This window comes from Rhyacophila brunnea, unplaced genomic scaffold (genome assembly GCF_057557595.1).
Source record: "Rhyacophila brunnea isolate RB1 unplaced genomic scaffold, BYU_Rbru_1.0 scaffold_14, whole genome shotgun sequence".
Taxonomy (NCBI): domain Eukaryota; kingdom Metazoa; phylum Arthropoda; class Insecta; order Trichoptera; family Rhyacophilidae; genus Rhyacophila; species Rhyacophila brunnea.
The window spans coordinates 26,586,542-26,610,769 of NW_028232796.1; the positions used below are offsets into that span (position 1 = coordinate 26,586,542).

General features: G+C 34.5%; 1 protein-coding gene across 2 annotated transcripts in view; it reads right to left on the reverse strand.

The window, feature by feature from the left end:
* Nucleotides 1-24,228, reverse strand: part of Kdm3 (Lysine demethylase 3) — a 590,511-nt gene that overhangs the window by 44,212 nt on the left and 522,071 nt on the right. For both annotated transcript variants that reach the window (XM_085942105.1, XM_085942104.1), the window contains exon 8: nucleotides 13,084-14,035. In XM_085942105.1, the coding sequence (XP_085798231.1) occupies nucleotides 13,084-14,035 (952 nt within the window). The remainder of the gene's footprint in view (nucleotides 1-13,083; nucleotides 14,036-24,228) is intronic.

Genomic DNA, 24,228 nt, shown 5'->3' on the forward strand with positions numbered 1-24,228 from the left:
TGGTTTATAGACGAACGTTAATGAATTTAATTAATGTCACTGCATAAAAACTATGCTATTTAAAAAATGCTTTAAAATATATATTTAATGGCGTAATAGTATTTATATAATAAGTATACTAAAATATTGACGATTTAATAATTTTGGAAACATCGAAATAAAATATGTTTGGTAGTAAACTGACATAATAATATATTCCAAGGTAAATAAATAATAATATTATGACTATGCCAACCATACGTGGCATTCATTAGTTTGTGACTAAAAAACAGGTTTGAAATATAATATACATAAACGCCTCCGTTTCATCGTTTATATACACAAGAATTATATACTTGTAGCGTAAATTAGTATTCAAAGTCGCATTGTACACTGTTAATGTTAATACTATAATTTCTAAGTAAGGAAAAAATTTATAATATTCATTCGGATAATACAGTCATCAGTGTATTGTATATGACAGCACGATTGACGGTGTTTATAAATTTATAAAACAATAACTCTTCAAGGTCAAAAATATCAATTCCAAAGTGTGTTTTGCAATATTATTATGGTATTAAATTTAATTATAATCTCGTGATAATAGACAACACAGCTGTGGACGAGCATTAGTTAATTTGCAATATTAAAATAATATTGTTTTGCTTTGGTTTTAGTAATAAAACGGTACTTTAGTATCTTGTATGATATTTGACAGTAGAATACGTTTGTTTAATTTCATCTGAGATATCAAAAATTCAGTAATTATCTCGAAAAGTAAATTGACGTCAAGATATTTTATTGTGTATTAAATCTGGAAGGATGAGAAATCTATCGTTGACGGTTTCATATATGCAAAACCGTTAGTTTTTTATTGCCAAGATCAAGACGAAAGTCTATTAACCGATACCAAAAATATACCCTATTATAACGCGTGTCCTCAATATTTGTGAAGTAGTCTTTGAGTTACAGTTACCACTCATCCAAATGGAAACGTACTGATACATACAAATTTTAGTAATAATTGCATATTATATATTTGCCTTGATTTATTTGTCTGTCTGTAACGCACGGGAGAAAAATAAATGTAAATGGGTAGGAGAGAGCGAGGCAGGGAGAAGCCATTCAAAAATGTTCACAGGTGGCACTGCCATCTGGTAATTTAGTAGTTAGTAATATATTTCACTACTCTGTGGTTGAAAATTAATTAAAAACTGACCATGTAGGTACATTCGCTGCCAGATATGTAAATATATAAGTATACCTACAACTGTTTGGATTTGTTGGATTTGAGGTACTGTTATTCTCATGTATACAATACTACATATTATTATATTGATACTTGAATATACAAAATATGTTAAATATAACAGTACCTACATACAACCCATTATATTGAAATATCGAATTAGCATAACTTATGAATGAGTTATCGTGTACTTAATTTGAAAATAATGTATACGAGTAAAACAATGGTAATTATTACACTCGAGTGCGAAGAAAGGAAAAAAAGACTAAACAATGGGGTATATATTATTTATAAACTAGCCATTACAGTGTTTAGATTATTTAATATGTAATCATGTCACACGTCGTATTATAAATAAATTAATGTTTGCATTCCTGTCATAGTAGTGATTTCTGATTCAATGTGAGGATTCGATGCATGTGATCCATTTCACTTATACTACCTACTAAAATACTAGTGTCATCTGACCTCATGGCATGTATAGTGTTAAAAAGAATATAATTATTATATTTCATAATAAAAAAAACAATACGATTAGTAATATCCTTTAATTCGCAATATGTGGAAAATTACAACCGCTAGAATCCCGTTTGAAAAAGGATCGGTGTCTAATGACATTTAAAATAATTACAAGATAAAAAGAACTTTTTATATACAACGTTTTTAAATTCTGTTGAACCATATAAACTTGACTTGACTAGCTTAAACGACCAAAAAAAAATTGTACTTGACATGTTATATTGATTTCCATAGTAACGCACGTATATATTAATAATTTAGTTGCTAGGACCCCAGACCCCTCGCAACCAATGGTGTCGAAATAACTTTTCATACAAAACAGAATTAACTGAAAATTAATTCAATTCTACTTAAAGATGGCTAAAAGTATTTAAAATATGCATTGGCATCGTGTTCTAATATATTCTAAGTTTCAAATGTCTAGCTAGTCGGGAAGTTAATTAAAAATAGATTGAAAGATTTGTACAGGACAAAGAACCACCGGACAAATGAGAATACGAGCTAAGAAAAACGCTCTAAAAAGAACGCTGTACCCACTCTGAAAGAATTGCAAACATTATTAATTATAGTCAATATCACTAACTTAGTACAAGACGTGTACCGATAGCATCGTAGTAGATTTTTGGGTTTCCACCGTGTGTCCTTCTTCCGTCTTTCCTCGACGTTTCGTACTCGTTGCAGAGGCCATTAACAAGAGATATGTTTTATGATGAAATGTGATGAAACGTCGAGGAAAGAAGGAAGAAGGACACACTGTGGAAACCCAAAAATCTACTACGATAAAAAAAAAACAACCGTGAAAGCCACAAACATTGTACACCTATACTATATTGAGTAAATATAATCTAATAGGCATTATTAACGTTAATTGGCATTATAACATTGTTTTCATTATTCTGTAATAATTACTATGAAGTCTTGTTTTGATACTATTTCACAAACGTCTTTATATTAATAAAATTAATGATTTGTGTTTGAAGGATGACAAGTCAAGCCAAAACAATAAAATTATAAACGTTTGCCATGGCCCATAAATAATAATAAGGACATTAAATAGACCATATCCATGGAAAATACTGCAATATTGGGAAAACCATGTACCAACAAATTCCAACAATGTATTTTCATACAAAGCACATACATATTTTAATATTATTTCATGTAAATATAAACTATTATTTTGTGGTAATATGAAAATTGATGATTTTTAATAATTTACCACTTGTAGAGTATTCATAGCTGAGAGCTTCATAACTTTACACTCCGGCTCTAGGATGAAAATGAAATAATATATTCCAAAAATATTTTTTTTAGATATATTATTTATTTATTAACAAGTACCTACCTACATATTATTATATTAATACAAGTGAATATCATTTGACCCAATTTTATGACAGGTATTCAGGCAGTATCAGTAAAAGGTGCCATATATCCCACGATGGCCGCGCGCCTTAGGCGTCGGCATAATTATTATAGCGTCGTGGATCCCAGGTTCGAATCCTGAGTCTGGCAAGTACACATATTGTTTTTTAATTTGTGTATGAGTCAGAGTATGGACCTAATAGGTTGAGCAAGTGGCTGACATCAATTTCTCGTAAAAACAAAATCTGTTAATACAAACCTCTACTCCATGGAGGCCCATATGATCCTATTAGGATCGGACAAATCGGTCGAAAGAAAAAGTGCAAAGTTATAAAAACGTATACTAGATACTCCTGTAATCATCAACACATTATCCTTTATTTGCAATATACTGAAGACGTATGAGCGCTAGAATGAATCCGTTTGAAAATAGAACGTTGTTTTTAAAAAACGAACATTGCAATATTATGAAGGAATCTAAACAAAAATTTTAATACTATAAACGATTTTTATCCTGAGAATTACGACAGGCCATTTGACAGGTAAACGTACAATAATTATTAATTTAACAAATTCGAAAACGATGACTAAGCCGGAGTAATAACAATGTTTTATGAATAGGTTTCAGCCACAGGAATGTATGGGAACTGGATTGTAAAATGGTGTGTAATAAAGTGGTTTTTAATATATTCCTCGACGTGAGAAAAGCCAGATCGCGGTGGGCGTCACTACAGGTAAATAAACACCAATCGGTTCTGCGCACAAATAACATGTTTTCACATTTCACCGCATCACCTTAATATAAATTACATTAGAATGTTCGCGATTCGCGGAATTCCTCAATTTTAAAACGTTTGATCATACACATTCACTGCCAAGAATTTAAGTGTACGAATAACTCATAAAAAAACAACGTATACATGGGTAGTAAATATTTGAACATAACTTGACAACGCGTGAAATAAAACAGGTAAAATTACTATTCTAATGGAAACGGCAGTGTCCAATAAAACCGCCAGTCACTTTCCAGAAATAACATGTAATTTTAAAGTGCAGAATCAAGGCTATATTTTGAAACAAACTCATGTTACGTAGGTATATCAAATTAATCAAATCGAGACAGCAAATTGAAAACAAGTTATAGGTACAACATAGGCCAGCTCTATTGGTATGCAAATCTCACTACTATTAGGTAGGTATTTAAAGTTTACATTCAACAAAATTTGTGTATTAATAGCTTAAAATATACATAGAATTTCAATTTAGAAAAAAAAAGTTGGAACATTGAAACATGAAGGCAATATGAAAAGCCGCCATCTTCTGCATTTGACGGCGGTTCAGCAATATACGTCATACGAGATTTTTGTGATTGTTCGTCTTAATATTATAAATAAGCATAGTTCGGTGTATTTGGCCACATTTCCATGTCGAATAATAATTAAGTTGCCTAGAATGATAACTCAAACATATTAAAAAAATCGAGTTTTGAGATAATCGCAAAAAACCAGGAGCATGGTTTTTTGTAATTAGAAAAAAGTATTGAACTCCCTTGAATATTAATGAATGAGTGAGTTAATTTACATATTTACAATATTTAAAAATATATATATTATATAATATGATACTCCTAACGCTGCAGAGTGCAGACACACATCACACTATTAAAAATAGAGTTCCGTGAATGGACATAGTATCAAAACCAGGAAACTACAATACCTCGGCCACATTATGAGAGGACAAAAATACAGCATTCCCCAACTTGTCATTCAAGTAAAGATCAATGGGAAGCGTAGCAGAGGATGGCGCCGCATTTCGTGGCTTAAGAACCTCCGTGATTGGTACGAGTGCAGCTCCACCGAACTGTTCCGGGTAGCAGACGACAAAGATAAGATCGCCTTGATGGTGGCCGACCTCCGCTAGGGGATGGCACAATAAGAAGAAGAATAGTTAGAGAGGCCTTGATGACAGAACATTGGTCATTGAAAAATGTGAGTTATTACACCAACACTTTGTCAACAATTTTCACACTATTGATAGCCAACTATTTTTCTTTATATAAGACATAAGTAAATAATTAATAATAATAATAAAAGTAATGCCTTTTGAATCGCTTGGTATATTTAATTCAAAAAATGACAAAATTGAAAAATGTTAGTAATGACTCGAGGCGACTCAATTGAAGAAGACTAGACTGTGAAAGGCGTCATAATACATTATTATAATTACATACCATAAAATTATAATAGTTTGTATACTAAATCTATGTTTACATAATAATGTGGTTTGTGTATACGCCAAACAAATTTGGTACAAATCGTTTCCGAAATGACCATGAATGTAGTGGATAGTTAGTAAAACATTAAATCAATTCGTAACTAATGCCAGTTTCAAGGTTTTCTTGATGCTATAAGTTTATTTTTAAATATCTAAAACGCGATTTTTTTAAATTTCAAAGACTACTATCAATAACGTAACAATCTATCCAAACAATTTCAACACTAATGTAATGATACTTGCATTTTTTTTTCATTATTTATTTATTTAAATCAATTTCGCCAAAACGATCACAAAGCTAATTTAAATTCCGAATTGTAATGAAAAATAATTACAGACTAAATAATTTTGAATTGTTTGCTATTCTATTATGGAACGCTGAGCAAGTTTGAATGGGATAATAATAGTAAGTTGCTTTTATTATGTAATAAAGGCAACACGAAATTAGACCGGTCCACATTATAATGTATTTTTTATGAGAGTTATTTCGCTGCGTGGGCCTGCCTGCCTTTAGAAAGCAAGATATTATACAAACGGTAAATAAGTTAAAATCGTTTCCCACCATCAATCAAACGAGAAAACATTACTGGGTACAAAAGAGTAAAAAGAGAGCCAGCTAATTACTAATGCGGCTTCAGAACCCCTACAGAAGACTTTAATTATTGCAATCAGTTGTCTGCATCTTGCATCAATTGAAAATGCAGACAGAAGTTTGGATTACTGCTAGGTGGTTAAATTGGATACATAAGCTATTTTGTCTGGTAGTTCCTTATTTTGACGTCAGATTATTGTAAGCAAACGATTAAAAAAATGGTTTGTGGGGGGTGGGTGCATTTCGAAAAAAAATGTTATCAACGTATAATTGATTTTTAGCCCGATCCCACGTGTGCGTGCGGCTTGTTTATTTATTTATTGCCACGGAATTAGAAAACAAAATGTTAATGTCAGATTTTACTACTATACATACCACACATTTTAAAACTAATCATATTTTGTCAGTCATGTAAAAACTTTCAAATACCTATATACTAGCACTGATATTGTACGCATAATTCACATATAGCGTCATTTGACATGTCGCGATACGTAGTTGGTATGCGAAGGAGCCGCCATATAACGAGCAGTATTACGACATTAGTGTTGCGTTAATAAAAATGATGTTAGCAGCAAAAAATAACGATACAAAGGTGGAAAATGTACTGAAAAACGAGGAGGTGTGGCTTTATTTTGGGATTTTTTCTACTGTTTCATCTGAAGTAATAGCTTCGTGTGTTCTTGTGGAATTTTGCATTTATTTATACGCCCTGTGGACCGTCCTAACTACTAACTAACTAACTACATTTAATTGTACAGAAACGGTTACTTGTGCGGGCATGCATTATTGTTAATAAATACATACACTGATACTTAATGCACTTTTGATAGATTAATGAAACTAGTAATATGTCGTGTGAAAGTTAGTTCCATAGTGGACATTGTATAAACGAAAGCACGTGTAAAACTCAGATTAAAAAACGTATCCCATACTACATTACAAAACATTCTTTAAATGTTAAAATGACATTTAATTAATGTTGGCCGATTGATTGTCACTATCGAGATTCAAAAAGATTGTGTCAATCAGTGTGTTCCAATTACTATTTCGTGGTGACCAATTTAACAAACCACGAGACACATAACTAAAATAAAACAGTTCGTGTACAGTTTATTTAAAATTCGGTACACTAATTGATTATGTTGTTCTACGATAATTTTGAAACATTACAAGATACCTAATCACCACGAGCTGGCCTGGTCGCCATATTACAGCGAGATAAAGTATCATGGGAAACAAATCACTCGTATCCAACGAAAGTAAATAATTGCCAAAACTACAATAAATCTTTTTTCGTAATTAATTATACAGTCAGTGTGTGATGGATGTATTGTTTTATCTACTTACAATATAGTTTTATATTACGACGTGAATTTAATTAATGGGCAAATATTTTTAAATACTTAGGCACTTTAGTATCGAAGACAAAAAAATAACACGTGGCAGAGACTTGTAAGTAGAAGAAAATTAGTCAAAGATTCGATAGGCAACTATGGTCACCTTTGTAGCAATAAGAAACATATAAATAAGTAGTGACCCTCGAAGAATATACCTATTATCATTGTGGATCCTCGAAGAATATACCTATTATCATTGTGGATATCCAGACAGGATTTGTAAATCAGACTTTTTGCGGGAATTACACTTATTGGCCGTTCATTCGACCATTGGGCGTATATCATAGATGCAAATAGAATTACTAATATCTATGGATATCAAAAATAGTAGTTACATACATATAGACGTAAATAAATACCGATTTTACATAAACATAGCTTCCTCGGTACGGGCGGAACGGTCGAGTATATTATGTTTTATAACTGTGCACTTTTACTACACTTATACGCCATTTTTCCTGATAACCTCCCATAAAATTAGATCAAATGATTATTCACTTGTATTAATATAATATGTAGTACTTTAAACAAATAGGTAGATAAAATATGTAAAAAAATATTTTTGAATATATTACCTATGTCATTTTCATCCTAGAGCTAGAGAGTGCAAAGTTATGAAGCATATTATACTCTACGGCCAAGCACTCAGACGACGCCTGGACAACGAACATCCGGGCGCACATACGTGATTTTGAAATATATTGGACAAATTTACGGAATATTGATTCGTTTCCAACTATTATTGCACAATACCGCTGCTGTTTTTATAACAACCATAAATCTCACGCAATAAAGATGAATCGCGTATATTATAATTTATTGCTGGGTCAAAACGTGGGTAACTAATGTGTTTCTTTGCGTATTTCATTCATCAGTGTGGTGCACAGAAGTCCATCGTCCAGTTGGCCCAATCGTCGCATTCCATGTGTATGTAATAATTAAATTGCAGTAAATTTTGCCTAAATCGAATATGGTCTGACAAGGTTGTAAATGATAATAGTCATAAATTGCCAATTAATCGAGCATGCTATGGTTAGGTAAGTACTAAAATGGAGGAGAATCTAGAAGAAAAGAGACTAGTAAGATATACGCTGGTAAAATAATGTTGAGATAGATAGATGTTAGCTGGACACTTCGTGTATGAGTAAAGAGAAAATACTTCCCTGGATACGCAACAAAGAAGACATTGGACTGTAATTGGCACAGAAGGAAAGGAGTTGTACCATGCAACTCGAAATACTCTTGTCAGAGTCAAGAAAAAGTGATTGACGTATGAATCTGGCAAGTTACAGACAGAATAAGTAAAGTTGTAATATCGATTATATAATATACAGATTATCGGAATTCTAATACAAGATTGTCGACAGAACTGTGGAAGTATCTTTGAATAATATTCACAACCATCTACCTATATCCAAGAATTTAATATAAGTATCAGTGAATTTGTTGTATAATGGCAAATTTGCTTTACTTTGTAAATAACTCGATAATAAATACATTGGCACAAGGCATAATTTGATACCGAGAAGTTTACAAACAATAAACGACACAATGTTAATTGAAATCGAATCGAATGTAAAACACTAGTAATAAATAACTACATTATATAGATTTAATACTAACAAACTACAGACTAGCACTAGGTAATGATTACTCGATAGTACGCTCGAGCTGCGCAATAAATTGATAATGACTCAGTCAGTGATGGTCGTATATTCAGACGATGTATATCGTGTGTCTATCACAATTCACAGGTATGTGTAGTTCGGTTACTAGTTACGCCTCCATCATGGCGTGTCAAAAGGCAGGGGGGATTATAACACCGAGCACTGAACGAGAACCACTCGCCAGCAGCTGTTTCCGTTCGTACTAAATGCCAGTACACATTATTATCGAGGCAAATAAAAAAAACCGGTACAACAAGTTCCACAGGTATATCGAGAGATGGGCTGGCTCTGGCCGTCCGGAGAGAGCCGGCGATGCTGGTAATTAATAAAAATAAAAGTAAGACCAAGATGTAATAATACATTGTAATGGGTTTGGACGGTAGCCTGCGTTTGGATTTCGTGTAATAGCGTGGCATCACGAGTATAAGCCGACTTAACTGGTTGTAATGTTAAAAATGTTGCCCTAAATATGCCACATGCTTATCTTATCTTGTCATTAAATGTGAGTAAATACAGGACGGCGTAAAATATGTGCAATATTGCCAGCTCTTATCAACAATGTTAAAAATAAAACTGACTGGGAGATAAGACTTATAAATTACATTAACCAATACGATGGTTTATGAAATATCATTTACTATCTATTCTATAATAACAGATTTAGCTAGTTTATGCTGTGTCGGTTTTACAATGTCGCACGGTTCCATGAATAAACAGAACAGTGACAAAACAGGACAGCGATAAATATAACTATGACCTTTCAGGAAAGATATAACATTTAATATTAAAATTATCGATCTCTATAAATGTTGTACAGATTTTTATTAACACATGTTTGCAATACGCCGTCGCTGTAAAACCTCTATCACACGGGAATCAACTCGGTGCTACTGGCAAATTAGGTATACTCCGTCTTAATCAATCTAATATGTTTAAAATGCTTGGGTGACTGGGTATAACCTACATAATGAGTATAATAATTATTTGGAGTTGAGCATGATTATCAAAATCAAGCAGATAAATTGAGGCTTTTACGCCGAATGGCCAACATGCAGTGATTATATATATATACATATTTTTGATTATATATTCATGTTTTATAAGTATTTAATTAATAGATAGATACGACAAAAATGAATGTTTTATTTTTCTCCTGACTGCCTGTTTTGACACTTTCACGCTCTTACCAAATGACTCAACTCAATCTGACTACAATGTCAATAATAAAGCAGGAATAAACCAATATAATATGTACATCAAATTAAATGACTATACCAACATCAATAATTATCAAATCACATTGTGAGTTCGAAATAATATGTAAGATAGTAATAATAATAATTAACCCTGCAATTAAGTGGTATCAACATATAATTAATATGACGTAACTACTTACTAATTACAAATAAAATTACTACTTAGTTAGATCAAGGCTAGAGTATATAACACAAATATACATTTTCTCAGTATTAATACTCACTATGAGAATATATTAATAAGTATGTATTATAACATACGGTTTCCTGCTAAGTTTTAATATAATCACGATTTCGTGAGATTTGAAATGAGCTTATATTAGATTTTAATGTAATTATGCATAACATTTTAAATCACAACGGCCATGGTACATTTACGTTTTACAATGAATTATGACGTGACAGATACTGCATACTGACATAATTTAAACATTAATAATCAATACAAATGCAAATATGCAGACTCCGGAATGAAAAAGAATCGGTAATGTGCATAATATTACGTTATATTTGCATTATTGTTTATTTATCTAGTAAAAAAACAACGGAAAATTTCTGTCTTGATTCATATTAGCTATGTACCCAATTATTGTTGGAACATCTTGAATAATTTTAACGATGCATTTGCCGCATCGTATCCCAAGCATGAAACATTAATTTGTTAATGCAATACTATTAATTTATACGCGTTTTACGGCAACAATTTTATTTATTTATAAATTTAATAATAGTTGCTATTATATAACTTCATACGATTTATCGTCAAAGTGAAATAATATATGCATTTCCAATAATATTAAGTCAAAACGCAATAGAAAGTTTTTAATATATTCAAAATTCTTTATCTGTATATTACGTTACGTTTGAATTTAGAAAAAAAACCTTGAATATTAAATAATGTTTAGAATATTAAAAAACGTGATCTAACGTTTATTTAGCGATCAATAGTGATAAACAAAAAGGAGAACGAAAAGTGGGACATCTGTTTCGAGATTGATAACATATCTAGCAAAAAAAGCATAGAACCAACTATTCATTCATGATAAGTATGGAGGTAATGTATCACTCAGTGATTTATAATATTATAATAGTAAATGATAAAACAGGAATCTAAATAAACGTCATTATTAGATTATAATTATAATACTTAAAAGTCCTAATGAATTAATTTTTCAGTGTTCGATGTATTTAAATCCCATTTTAATTCTGATTTTAAATTTTGAGATAGGCCAATATGACGTCACGTCCAAACTTTTTTTTCCCGACCATGTCCAATTCTAATAGGATGATATGGGCCTCCACAGAGTTGTATTGACAGATTTTGTTTTTTACGAGAAATGGATGTCAGCCACTTGCTCAACCTATTAGGTCCATACCCTGACTCACACACAAATTGAAAAACAATATAATATGTGTACTTTGCCAGACCCAGGATTCGAACCTGAGACCCACGGCGTGATAGTCCAACGCTTAAGCCGCGCGGCCACCGTGGGTGGGGTAATCAGTTCCGAGTTAATTGAGATTTAAGATTGAATCCAAATATTATATGCGTTTGTATAAATATACGACAAATTAAAAAATTTGGAAAACAGAAAATTCAACCGATGAAATAATAAAAGTTAAAAGCAAACGGGCTTGTCGTTATCACTTACACATAATTTTGAGGGTTTTTTTGAATCTACATTTCAAATTCTATTATATTAATAAAGTATATCCAATCATAGATTAAATTAAAAACTTTGTTATTTAGTCTAATTTAAACATTTAAAAAATTGACTATTGTGCAATTCCAAAATGAAGACAACGCTTTTTGTTCTTAACCTACTCATGTATAGTAAATGCCCGCAGAAGTGACCGACTACACAACCTGTGGATAACTGACGACAGTTCAAAAGTATTTGTTCACTCACGGTTACGGGGTGACTGACGATGTAGATTGCTTATAGTAAAGACACTTGTGTAAAATTTCTTATAACAATCATTTGTGCTAACTATCAAGAGAATGAACGATGATTATTATTATTCCATAATGACCCGAGTTCAAGTCACTTAGGATGATCAATGTCCAACAATAGCAGCTTCTCTAAATGCGTCTCATGGACTTGAAATTTAATAAGCGCCTTGGAAAAAACGTCCGACAATTCAAAACAGGTTATGTAACCTGTCCGATTTGATAACAATAATAGGCATTTAAATGCGAAAAGAACAATGACTCGTCTCTCATCGTGATGGCATTATATTGTACAGAGGAGGAAGTACGTGGACGCTAGTGGAGATTATTTTTCACAATGCTTTTTGCTTCTCGCGTGGGATAATCTGATTAATCGCGAGAACAATCGTTTTGACATTCTCGTACAACATCGAGATGTATTGTGTTGTTTTTTTTTGTAATGCAAGGTGGGTATTATTAAACAAAAATGTTAGGTACTGGAAGTATTCGAGAAATCATTAAATTTGTTGGATTGAAGTGATATACCTAAGTTCAAGGAATTAAATGATTATGTCGGTAGATTGTAAGTAGTTAATTGGTGAGTTATACAATCTTGCTATGCTAATTATTTACATTTCGAATATGATGAACTGATAAAAGACACTGCATTTAAGTTTAAGACAATAGGGAGTTACCTACTTCAAACTATGTTCTCACAACCAATCTATCTATCGTGAGGCTATACCTACTAGATATTTTATACTCCTATGAAATATGTTATCGTCTCAAGACCTAACATATTCATGCAGAATATATCAAATATAAGTTATATGATACGAATAAAAAGGCTACCTTAAAAGTCTGTCCCGTTCGAGGTACTCTTCAGGAAAGCGCTTATTCCAGAGGAGATCTTGGCCGTAGTGCGTGGGCGGTGGCAAGTGGAGCAGAGGCGGCGGAGGGTAGTGATGCGGCGGCTGCTGGTGTTGCAGCTGGTGCTGGTGGTGCGAGTGGAGCGTCTGGGAGGCGTGGGTGGGCGTCGCCACGGCGGCGGCCTGCGCGGTCGCCGGCGGATGAGCCATCACCAGCGAGTGGTGCTGCACCGAGTGCACGTGGCGCACCTGCGGCTCGTGCTCCTCGGGGGCGCTCAGCGCGCTCGACCGTGAGCCGCTTCGCTCGTCGCCCGACGCCGATCGCAGGCTGCTCACGCCGGAGTCGCTCCGGTCGTCCGGGAAGCGGCCCGCGTCGTCCATCCTGGCCGCATCTTCGACGCGCCGGCCCGCGCCGAGAGCGCACTCGTCCAGCGCGCCGATCTCTTCTGCCGCCCGGCTCCCGCTGCCCGCGCTCACTCCATCTCCACCGGCGGCGATCCGGATCGGGGCGATGGCGGCCTCTCCGCCCTCGAGGGGCTCGCCGCCCGTGTGCCCCGGCGGACTCGTCTCTCGGGCGGGGGAAGGCGGGTTCGACGTCTCCTCGCGCTCGCTCTTCAGCGGGATGTCCGCGGGCACATCGCAAGGATCGCACGGAGATTCAGTCGGGGCGGGCGAAGAGTGATCCGGGACTTCTTCTTCTTCGATAGCAGGATCGCTCTCTTCCGCAACAGGCGATTCCTTCAGACTCAAATCCTCTTTTTCCTCGTCCCTCGCAGTCTTTTCACTCTCCCCTCTGTCGCTATCTAGGCTCTCTTCTTTCACAACCGCCGGTTCCGGAGGTCTACACGCGATAATATTGGTTCCTTCGGTTTTTAACTTTTCAGCTACTATTGTTAACACTCGCAATTTTCTATTTTTCACAGTCTTCTTAATTTCTGAAACAAAAAGAAAAAACGAAGGTTAATATCAATGTCAAATAAAACATAATTAATTACTACCAGTATTCACACATCTCCTCCGGAATACATGAGAATGGGAAACATCAAAACATAGGCGTTGCTTATCGATTTCGACATAGCAATAAAATGGTAAAGGTACCTAAATATTAATGAACTCTCTATGCACAAATAACAACTAGATAATATGTATTGCAATATTGCTTGGGCAATGGCCTCGCTAATCTTTCTACTAAAGCATATAACAGTAAATAATAATGCAACGTAGGTGTTTTACGTAACGTTACTTAAAAACTTTGTTGCATTCTTTGTCAATTTTTAATGTCAATGCTAAATGATTAATGAATGAGAATGATCTTCGGCAGAGATCATCCGTTATCGCTTTAATTACAGCTTGATTTTTTACAAACATTCATGCTATCGTAGATCGTATCAACCTACGTATAAAAAAGCAGTCACGACTACCAAACGAAATAATAGAGAAATATAAACAGACAACCGAAGTAGGAGAGCAAAAAGGATGGCTACGAGGAAGGTGGGAAGCGAGTGGAGACCCGAGACTAGGCGAATGCGATGCCCCTATATCCATTATGTGTGCCAGTTTGATGTATGGGCAAGTACGGAACACAATGCAGCTTCAGTGGGCGTGCAGAGCGTCGAAAGTCGTGTGGGTGGAAACATTACGAGCCAGCGTAGAAGGAACCATTCAAATAACGTTGTGGTTGATTGTGCAGACAATAACATATAGCACAAAGAGCTATGTGGCAAGTCTCGGCGGAGGGCCGTGTATTATTGATTACTATTTCTTGGCTCATATACTACTACTCAATTCGTCATCTTGATGGACGAGTGCGTGTGAACTCGGCACATGCCAGAAGTTAATAGAAATTTATTGATCATTGCCAAATTATTGTATGCATAACTAATTATATGTATGGATAAATTTAAATAATTCGTTTACATATAGCTACCATCAAACGCATAAAAACTGCATACTTCGGCCATTGTTTCAGCGATGAGAAATAATATTATGGTTTACTCTAACTCACAGTGTAAGGAATGGTAGAGAGCAGCAGAGTGATATGCCTCACCTCACCTCACTGTACAAGGCGTTCGTGATTTGATACCACTTGCCCAGGACAATGATAAATGTACTATAACTTAGTCGCCAATTGGAAGACACCATCAAAGAGAGAAGAAGCTCTCGTAGTGTACCAATCACACCAACACTCAGTCTTTGAGATTATCTGATGTAGTGATTATGTGATGTCACAATACATTGCATCGTCCTCACCAGGATCGAACCCCAAAACCCCGAATGAGAAACCAGTGCCTTACACTACGAGGGCGAGTTATTGATAACACACATTCATAATACTGTATTTTTTATTTGAGAACGATTCCAAAGCATTACGAACTTGCCTTGTTAAAATCTGGTGACATTACAAATGATAGGGGGTGTTTTGTAAAAATTTGGCGGTAATTTCTATCCACAGAACAGATAATAAATATAATACCGATAGGCAATATTCAATACGCCGCATGTTGATGCAGAGTTTTTGAATGTGTGAGTGTCATACGAAAATGAAGCACGCATTATGCACGCGCAATAATGTGTGTAATACACCAACATTAAATGAGCGTAAATGCATAAACCGAGAGCACTTTTCAGTATTCGACGTAAAACGTATTCTTGACACGTGTGTAAGTTTAATCCGGATTCTTCCTTACTCGAGTCGGTTACCTGCTATCGCCTTACCCGTTAGGTATTTCAGTTCCCATTATTTCTGAGTTCCCTGTTTCTATCGTTACATCCAATTAAGGGCATGTTTAGGCTACAGTATTTTGAGTGACTGGGTCATCTGTGAAAACTCATTTGACGGACAAATTGAAATATTAATATTCTTAAAACGCCTCGTGCATCTAATTACTTATGCAATTCTTCATCTTCTCACGGTCGGTTAAGCGATTTTAGATGCAACCGCCTTTGGGCTTGTTCACCTTTTGATTGCGCCTATTATGGCTATGAGCAACTTTCAACAATATAGTCGCGTGCAGCGCATTCTTTAAATAATAATGGTGGCCATTCGTCAATCAAGCGAAACTGTGCCATATTCAATGTGATCGTGAATTTGTAATCGTGAACGCACTATAAAACCAAATTAGTATTCATTGTCGCGTATAATAGGAACAAGTTTCGAAGGCGTACAAGCACAAAATAATCTAAGAAATGTTAACCTTTCGAAAACCACTTTGGTGAAGATGATTCAATAAACAAACAAAAAAAAAATGTCCGACTTAATCGCGGATAATATTGAAGTATTTCTACTAAAAATATTTCAATCTAACTGTACTATTTTTTATAGACCACTTAATCAATCCGGATAACCGTTATTCTATCCAGTTTATAATTTAGTACAGTGGCGAATTTTTCATTAAATAATTTCTTCCAAGATTATACCTACAGCTAAAAAATCAGTTTTGAATAAACTGCACAGATTTGATCACTATTCAACCCTACATCCAATTATATAGCTGCCGTATCTAAATTTAATTTTATTCTAGAATTATACGTATGGACAGTAAAATAGTACTTACTACAGTTTAGCCGTGGATCAAACTTATTATTTTTAACTAGTTATATCTACACAATTATTTTATTAGTTGTATCAATGTAATTTCTGGTCTCGGTTGATTTTATTTTAACAAATTATCTGTACATCTACGAAATATTATTCATTATTTTATGGCTTGCTTCACTTCAGTGTGGAGAAAATATTTTGATTCAAAGTTATATTTCACATACTAATCTAGAAATCTCATAGTAACTCGACGCATCTTTACTAGTTATTTTCAGTCATTGTCAGTAAATTTATGTTATACAATCACTAAGTGGCGCTTCACGTCCTTCGGATGCCATCTGAAAGGATGACACGCCGTGTTCTTTCAACTAACCCCCACGGATGCCGCCGTCGTAGCCTACCCTCTGACAGATATTAGCAAGGTTCCAAAAACAATCTACACCCCACCCCGCATTGTATACATGGCAAGAAGACGCGAAATCTGATGGTATACATAAGGAAAGGATGCGAACGTGGTCTATCCACCAAGAATATAGCGTGATAAGGTAAATTAAGCTATATTTGTTGAAATTTCAGTTCAGTTTATTATCAGGCCAATTCCCAGCACCGGAACGTCCCTCGTATTGGTTAATTTAGTATTCTAGTAACACTTGAGCAGATGCGGAGATGGGATGGATAAAGCAGCGTTCGCGAGATGGGTAGGTACGTGCATCCGAAACACTGAGCGAGCGCCTGCGCGACCAGCATTCGAATCGCCGCTATGTCAAGGTAACCAGTTCCTTCCAAAGTACCTTCATGCAAAAGCGGCCAGACTTGACTGAACACAAAGCGCATGTATATAATCATTTAAATACGACAATATACATTTTGATTACAATGAACATTTATGCCGAGTTACTATTTAATTAATAACAAAGCTTATTATAATTAGGCGATAAAGCTGAAAGTCAACTCTAAATACAATATCAATGAGTTTAAACAGTCTATATCCAGTTATGTTTGGTGGAAATCGAAGGCCCAATTGACATGTTATATTATTAAATTGGAATGAGACAAAATCTTCACAAATGCCTTGTTATTGGGATGTACAATACTTTTACAACATCCGAATGATAAATGTTATCAATATATTATTATTACGTAAACCGTCATGATTAATTCTTTTATATTAGGTACAACGCGTTATACGTGAGTGGTATGGTTAGAATCAATCAACTGAATGAATGCTTCTGGCATGGGATTGATTGCATTGTCGGATTGAAAACGTGGAGTGGAGTCGAGTGTTGGCACGATTTGAATAAACATACATTAGCTGCATAACATTCCTCTGAATTGTTCAAATTCACATACTGTTCGGATTGATTATAGTGTAATCAGTCGAAATTACACATGCATGGTAAAACTAATATGGAGTATCATAGTATTGTACAAGAAAGTGCGGAAGTGCCAAATGAATGATTTTTAAACGAAATTTTGAATAATTCAAAAATTTTGGATTAATCAGTGTTGACATGTGTTTTGGGCTATAAAATCGATTGACAGATTAATTAAATATACAATAACAATTTACCTTATCGAAATATAAATGTAAAGATGGTTAAATAAATACTCCGAATAAATGGCAAAATCAATATCTTTAAAATTAACAAAAAGATACTCCACTCAAAATTAAGACACTTATGTAGGTACCTAAATGCCAATCCAATTATTGGTATACGAAATCCTTGTCAGTATAATGAAGTATAAACCGAAGAAAACCATTATCATTAGAATGAATAAAACGTAATAATTATAGAGTGAGTAAGTATGTACTTAACTAACTATTCCCGATAATTTAACATGGACACAGAACATCAGAACTAGCCTCGTTTGATTAGTACCTACCAGAAGGGCCATTGTTCACACATTTTACTTTTAAGATATGTATGGTTTCTACAATAACAAGCAAGGATTAATTAATTAATTCCACGGTGAAATGTCGCTATACATAAACAGATAAAAGCGTGCATGTTTTATATTCATTTACTTGATTCAATCAAAGAAAACTTAAGATTGCACAGATAGCGTATTAATTCTTGTAAGTTATTAATAAAATATAGATTCCTATTGTCATACATTTAATATAAGTATCCAACTAGTAATCTATTTAACTAGGGTTGGAACCAGGAACACATAACCGTTTTTAAACAGAATGTGGGTCGGCCTTTAGAAGAAAACATCAGTTATGCATGCATAATAATTAGTTGTGTTATTAAACTGATACGAACGCTTTGCTGATTCAATCATTTAGTTTGGAATATTGACACCACTGATAACGCGATAACCCGACTGTTACAGGAAAGTAAGTGATAAGCTAAAATAACAATATTATTCGGAAAAAAATGCTTGGTATTTCCTTATCAGATAATCGCAGATGTTATAGTATTATGTAATGGGGTTACAGACGTTATTAGGAAGCGGGTCGCGTAATATTTAAGTACATTGGGACGCGTCGGCGAGAGGGCGTCGTGACCCCGACCCATCCTTTGGCTGCGACTACGGCCGCTGAATCGTTAAAAACACAGCCAGGCAAGGCGAGCGGGGGAAATTGAATACGAAATTTAGGCGGCTAGCCGGTCGAATTAATACTGGGAATTCCTCCAATCAAAATGCTACAAATATGCGCGTTTTATGACCTATAAACGATTATAATGCATTCCTGCGCCATAATATTATTTAAAATTGTAATTATTATTCAAAACGCACAATACTAATTACACCAGTTTTCCACTATGAACTAGGCTAGCAGGTCGCTCAAGAACAATTTCCACGTTAGTAAATAAGCAAGTCAAATAATCTCTTTGGAAACAAACCATTGCGAAAAACTGTATGTTGTACCTACTTCAAAATGCTATGATATTTATATACACAGGAGAAAATTTGCTACACCTATATTTTATTAAGGCTATAATACTTCAGCTGGGGCAAGGTCTAAAACGATCGTGACTACGCGACGCGAAGATTGTGCAAATGAGTGCAGAACAAAACATAATTTGTCATAAAAAGTCAACATGCGTCCATTTAATGGTATGTTTATTGTTCTATTACTAATAATAATAATATATTCATTGACATGTTTTCTTTTTCAAGTAAATGGGTAACGTTTTTAGTCATCTTTACACGATTTAAGAATTAATTCCCCCGACGCCATCACAAAACAAATTGACGTGTTCACAGCTCGACTTTCGCTCTCCGATTGGCAGCGAATCCGAAATTTCGTCGCACCTATAGTTGAAAATTATTTGCCGTTTCACTGAAGTACCGTCTTAGGAAGGGACACGTGACATGGACATTGTGTTCTGAATGCCGTTGAAACCGCGATATTTCGCACGGATTTCGTTACCGTGATCGACGATCCTCATCCTGCAGCAGTACCTAATACAGAAGCGATCTACGCGCTGTTGATCTCACAAGGAGATTGTCGATAGAAAGTGGTGCGACCAGGGAACTCAGAAATAATGGGAACTGAAATACCCAACGGGTAAGGCGATAGCAGGTAACCGTCTCGAGTAAGGAAGAATCCGGGTTAAACTTACACACGTGTCAAGAATACGTTGTACGTCGAATACTAAAAACCGCTTTCGGTTTATGCATTTACGCTCATTTAATGTTGGTGTATTACATACACTATTGCACGTGCATAATGCGTGCTTCATTTTCGTAGGACACTCACACATTCAAAAACCCTGCTTCAACGTGCGGCGTATTGAATATAGCCTATCGGTATTCTATTTATTATCTGTTCTGTGGGTGCGACTTATCCGATACTGGAATTAGTGGCACAGCGTCCACCGCCTCTGAAACCGTGTGTGCAAAATTCATATTTTCCATGCGTGTGATCCAGAGCAAGGTCCTATTGACATGGAAGAATGGTATTTCACCATCGTGGTATAAAAATATCGATTAGTGTAACCTTCGCTTTGTGGAGGCCATATAATCTGCATAGAACCGATAGAGGTATAATAGAATCAATAGCACGATAGGTACGACAAAAGCGATTCGCAGTTGTAGGTATTGCTTTTATTTGCAAGCTATCGTAGCAAACAATACCATTAGAACTGCAAATCGCAAAAATGGTGCCACTGTAGAATAATTTATAAAATCTGCATAACAAACTTATATCGGCGTAATGATTCATAAAATGACAACCAGATTCATCACAACAAGCTTGGCGATCATCGAAGAAAAACATTTACATAATATCGATCGTTTCCACAAACTAATAATTATTATAATTCAAATGTATAAACACAAATGCACTTTGATCCTGTTTTTTTAGTATTTCCAATAAAAATATTGAATGTTTTTGTCCATTAACCATTTATAATTAATTATACCTGTTGTTTTGTCGTATTATAATTTGTATTAACAACTATTAGGCATTCATTTTGTGTGATTTAAATGCAATATGACAAAAAGAAACAAACGACGAATTACACTCGTATCGCGAGATTCATTTTATTTATGGAGGACGGGTACAAAGCAAACGACTCAAAAGATACACAAGGCGATGTTTATTTACCGTGCAAACAACATTCTTACAAACAAGTACTTGGTGAGGAATCACGGAATCGTTATCGCTATGGAAAAATAAACAATGCATAGATAAAACATTCCGAAATAGCCATTTATAAGAAACTCCAGCGATTGATGAATACTCGCACGCGGAGGTCAAATGTAGGTTGCGTTGCACAGAGAAAATATTTAGAGATGTACACCATTATTTACCTTTGTTGAAAGTATCTAAACGTAAAATGATGCACAGTAGAGGCAGACAACGCTTAAATTTTAATATTGTAGTGCCAACTGTCAATAGTAACAGATGATCAATCACGAAACAGCGATAAATTCGTAGTAACTTAATATCTATACAAATATTACGTTATATTACTACTTATAGTTTGCCTTGATTTATCTGTTCGTCTGTTAGTGCGCAGCACACACACACACACATTCTATTTGACAAAAGTATGCACAGTTTTTTAAGCTGTCTCCTGACGCAGGAAAATTTGAAAAAAAAAGAATATGTGTCTTCAGAGCACCCAATTTAATCCCGCCTTCATGCGCGTTCCACTTGCATCACTTAGTCACGTAGATATTATATGCATTTCTCTCAAATGCTTTCTAACAGTTAATATATTAAAGTTTCGTTATTTTTATAAATTGACAAAAAACTATATCAATGAAAACAGCGAGCACATAAAATACGCAACGGGTGTGGAGTAACAGGCAACAGATCCCGAGTGTGGAAGAATATGGGATAAACTTAAACACGTGTCAATAATACGTCATTCTAAGTTTGTCCTTCGTTCTGACGTTCGTATGTGTGGTACATTGTCGGTGGCCGAGGCTCCATTTGAAGTATTAGAAGAATTCAAACGATCCAGTAAAATATCCATTTAACATTTATGTTAGCAATTAAAAATAATGTAAATTTAAACTATTGAATTGTTCAAAATAGTATCTATTTAAGATTATAAGATTTATTAAAATATTATAACACTCAGATGCAGTAGTCCAGTATTATTCAAAGATAAGGTAAATAAATGATTTAGTAAGTTTAAAAAAACACAGTAAACACTAATAATGTATGCTAGCAGTAAAAAGTCATCTATTCAACTTTCAGAATAGTAACTGTTGTTCCTATGCGCATTTCTATTATATTAATGAATTAATTCTTCGCCAGAACAAAATAATAACAAAAAAAAACATTCGTATCCGATGCAAGTAAAACATATACAGCGATAGCGATGATCATTGCCCACTGAATCGTGTGCACAGATACGAAGGTCGAGCGAGAGATTTGAACCCGTAAAAAAACAATTCGTGCCAGCGTTGGAAGTATTTGTGACCCGTAAAAAACATCAATCGAAATAACCTTGGTAGACAAGTCAATAACAGATCATTATAATTATTTCGGTTCTAGCAGAGTTGTAGGTTCTAGCTATTCACCGAATCGACCCCTAGCCGTCTAGCGAACCAACATCGCAGTGCGAAGTTTTCCAAACAAATTTACAACTCAGCGGGAACTGAACTCGTCTCGCATACGATTGCGTCACGAAATTCGTACACTAAGCGAGAATTCGTCCTTCACTCCCTTTTTTGTAATTGTTTACGAGGTTGTACGTAATATTACAAGTAAAAGCGCATGATTTCATTTAATGAAGTCGTGATTATTTTTGTACATATTATATTTTGAAGTTAGATTATAAAAAAAATGAATGCATGCATAGTTAGATTATAAAAAAAATGAATGCATGCATAGTTACCCACTATTATTTATTAACAATGAAATTATTATAGTCGGCACAATTGATTTTGAGTTTTAAACGCCTACAGCTTGCTATAGGTTTAATAAATTTGGAATCAAATAGACACACTGAATTCAATGTCAATACATAGTGCCATTTTCCTTGTTAGTCTCTCATGACTGTATTTTCCTTATTGAATTATATATTATTAATTTGCGTACAGATGACAAATTAATATCAATAAAATGACATGACGAAAAATCTGTTTGGCGAGAAAGATTTAAAACAATGTCGAACCTACATTGACAAAATTTCGCGGACACCATATTATGAAATATATAAGTAACTACTTATATTATTGTAGGTATATTACGAAATCAAAACGAGATTTGTACATTTAATGTCATGGGGTTTGAGGGTAATCAACCCGGGACCTATGGTAATCCTAATAATAAAAATGACATCTGAAACTTCAATACCTTAAATTTAATGACGCGTAGTAGTACCATACCACCGAAATTGTTACAATACAAATTTTGAGGCTAGATTGTTCATGCATGAAAAAGGAAGATGTAATATTATATTAGATACCATTATGTCGTGTTCAGTTGCTAATAATAGTACTTAACATTCATTTACGCGTTTGTCGACAGGGCGTAAATCAACTGCACAGCAATGCAACTATGGCATGCAAAATTACAGAGATAAGACATAACCTATAAAAACGTGAAGAAGATATCGGATTACCGATAAATTACCGGAAAATATGATGGTAATAATATTAAGGATTTAAAAGATAAACAATTAAACAAAAAAAATATATTACACTGTCACACATGTATTTATAGAATATATTATAGGTAGTTCTCTTTAGTAATGGAATTGAAATAAGCTCTTAAGAAACGTAGCACGGTTAGTTTAGTATAAACATCTAAATTTAGTGCAGATCACTCCTGCCAATGAGAAATTTTCATTTTGATATCAGACTAGTTGCCTGAGCTATGGATAGTACATAGTATACTTTCATACTATAAGTATATAATTTGTGTAAGAAAAAGTAGCATTACAGGTAAATCGAATCGCCAAGAACCGGTAAAACATGCTCTTAAGTCTAAACACAACTAATCAAACACACAAAATCACATTGTCAAGAAATAGTCATCACTAGAGAGACACCAGTAGGGCCTCAGCCGAGGCTGATGTGAGGTATATTGTATACTTTAATATAGGTACATGCTCATTTTTTCTACGATATGACCGATTTGTTGAGCACATGTCAAAAGTTTAAATTCACAGACAG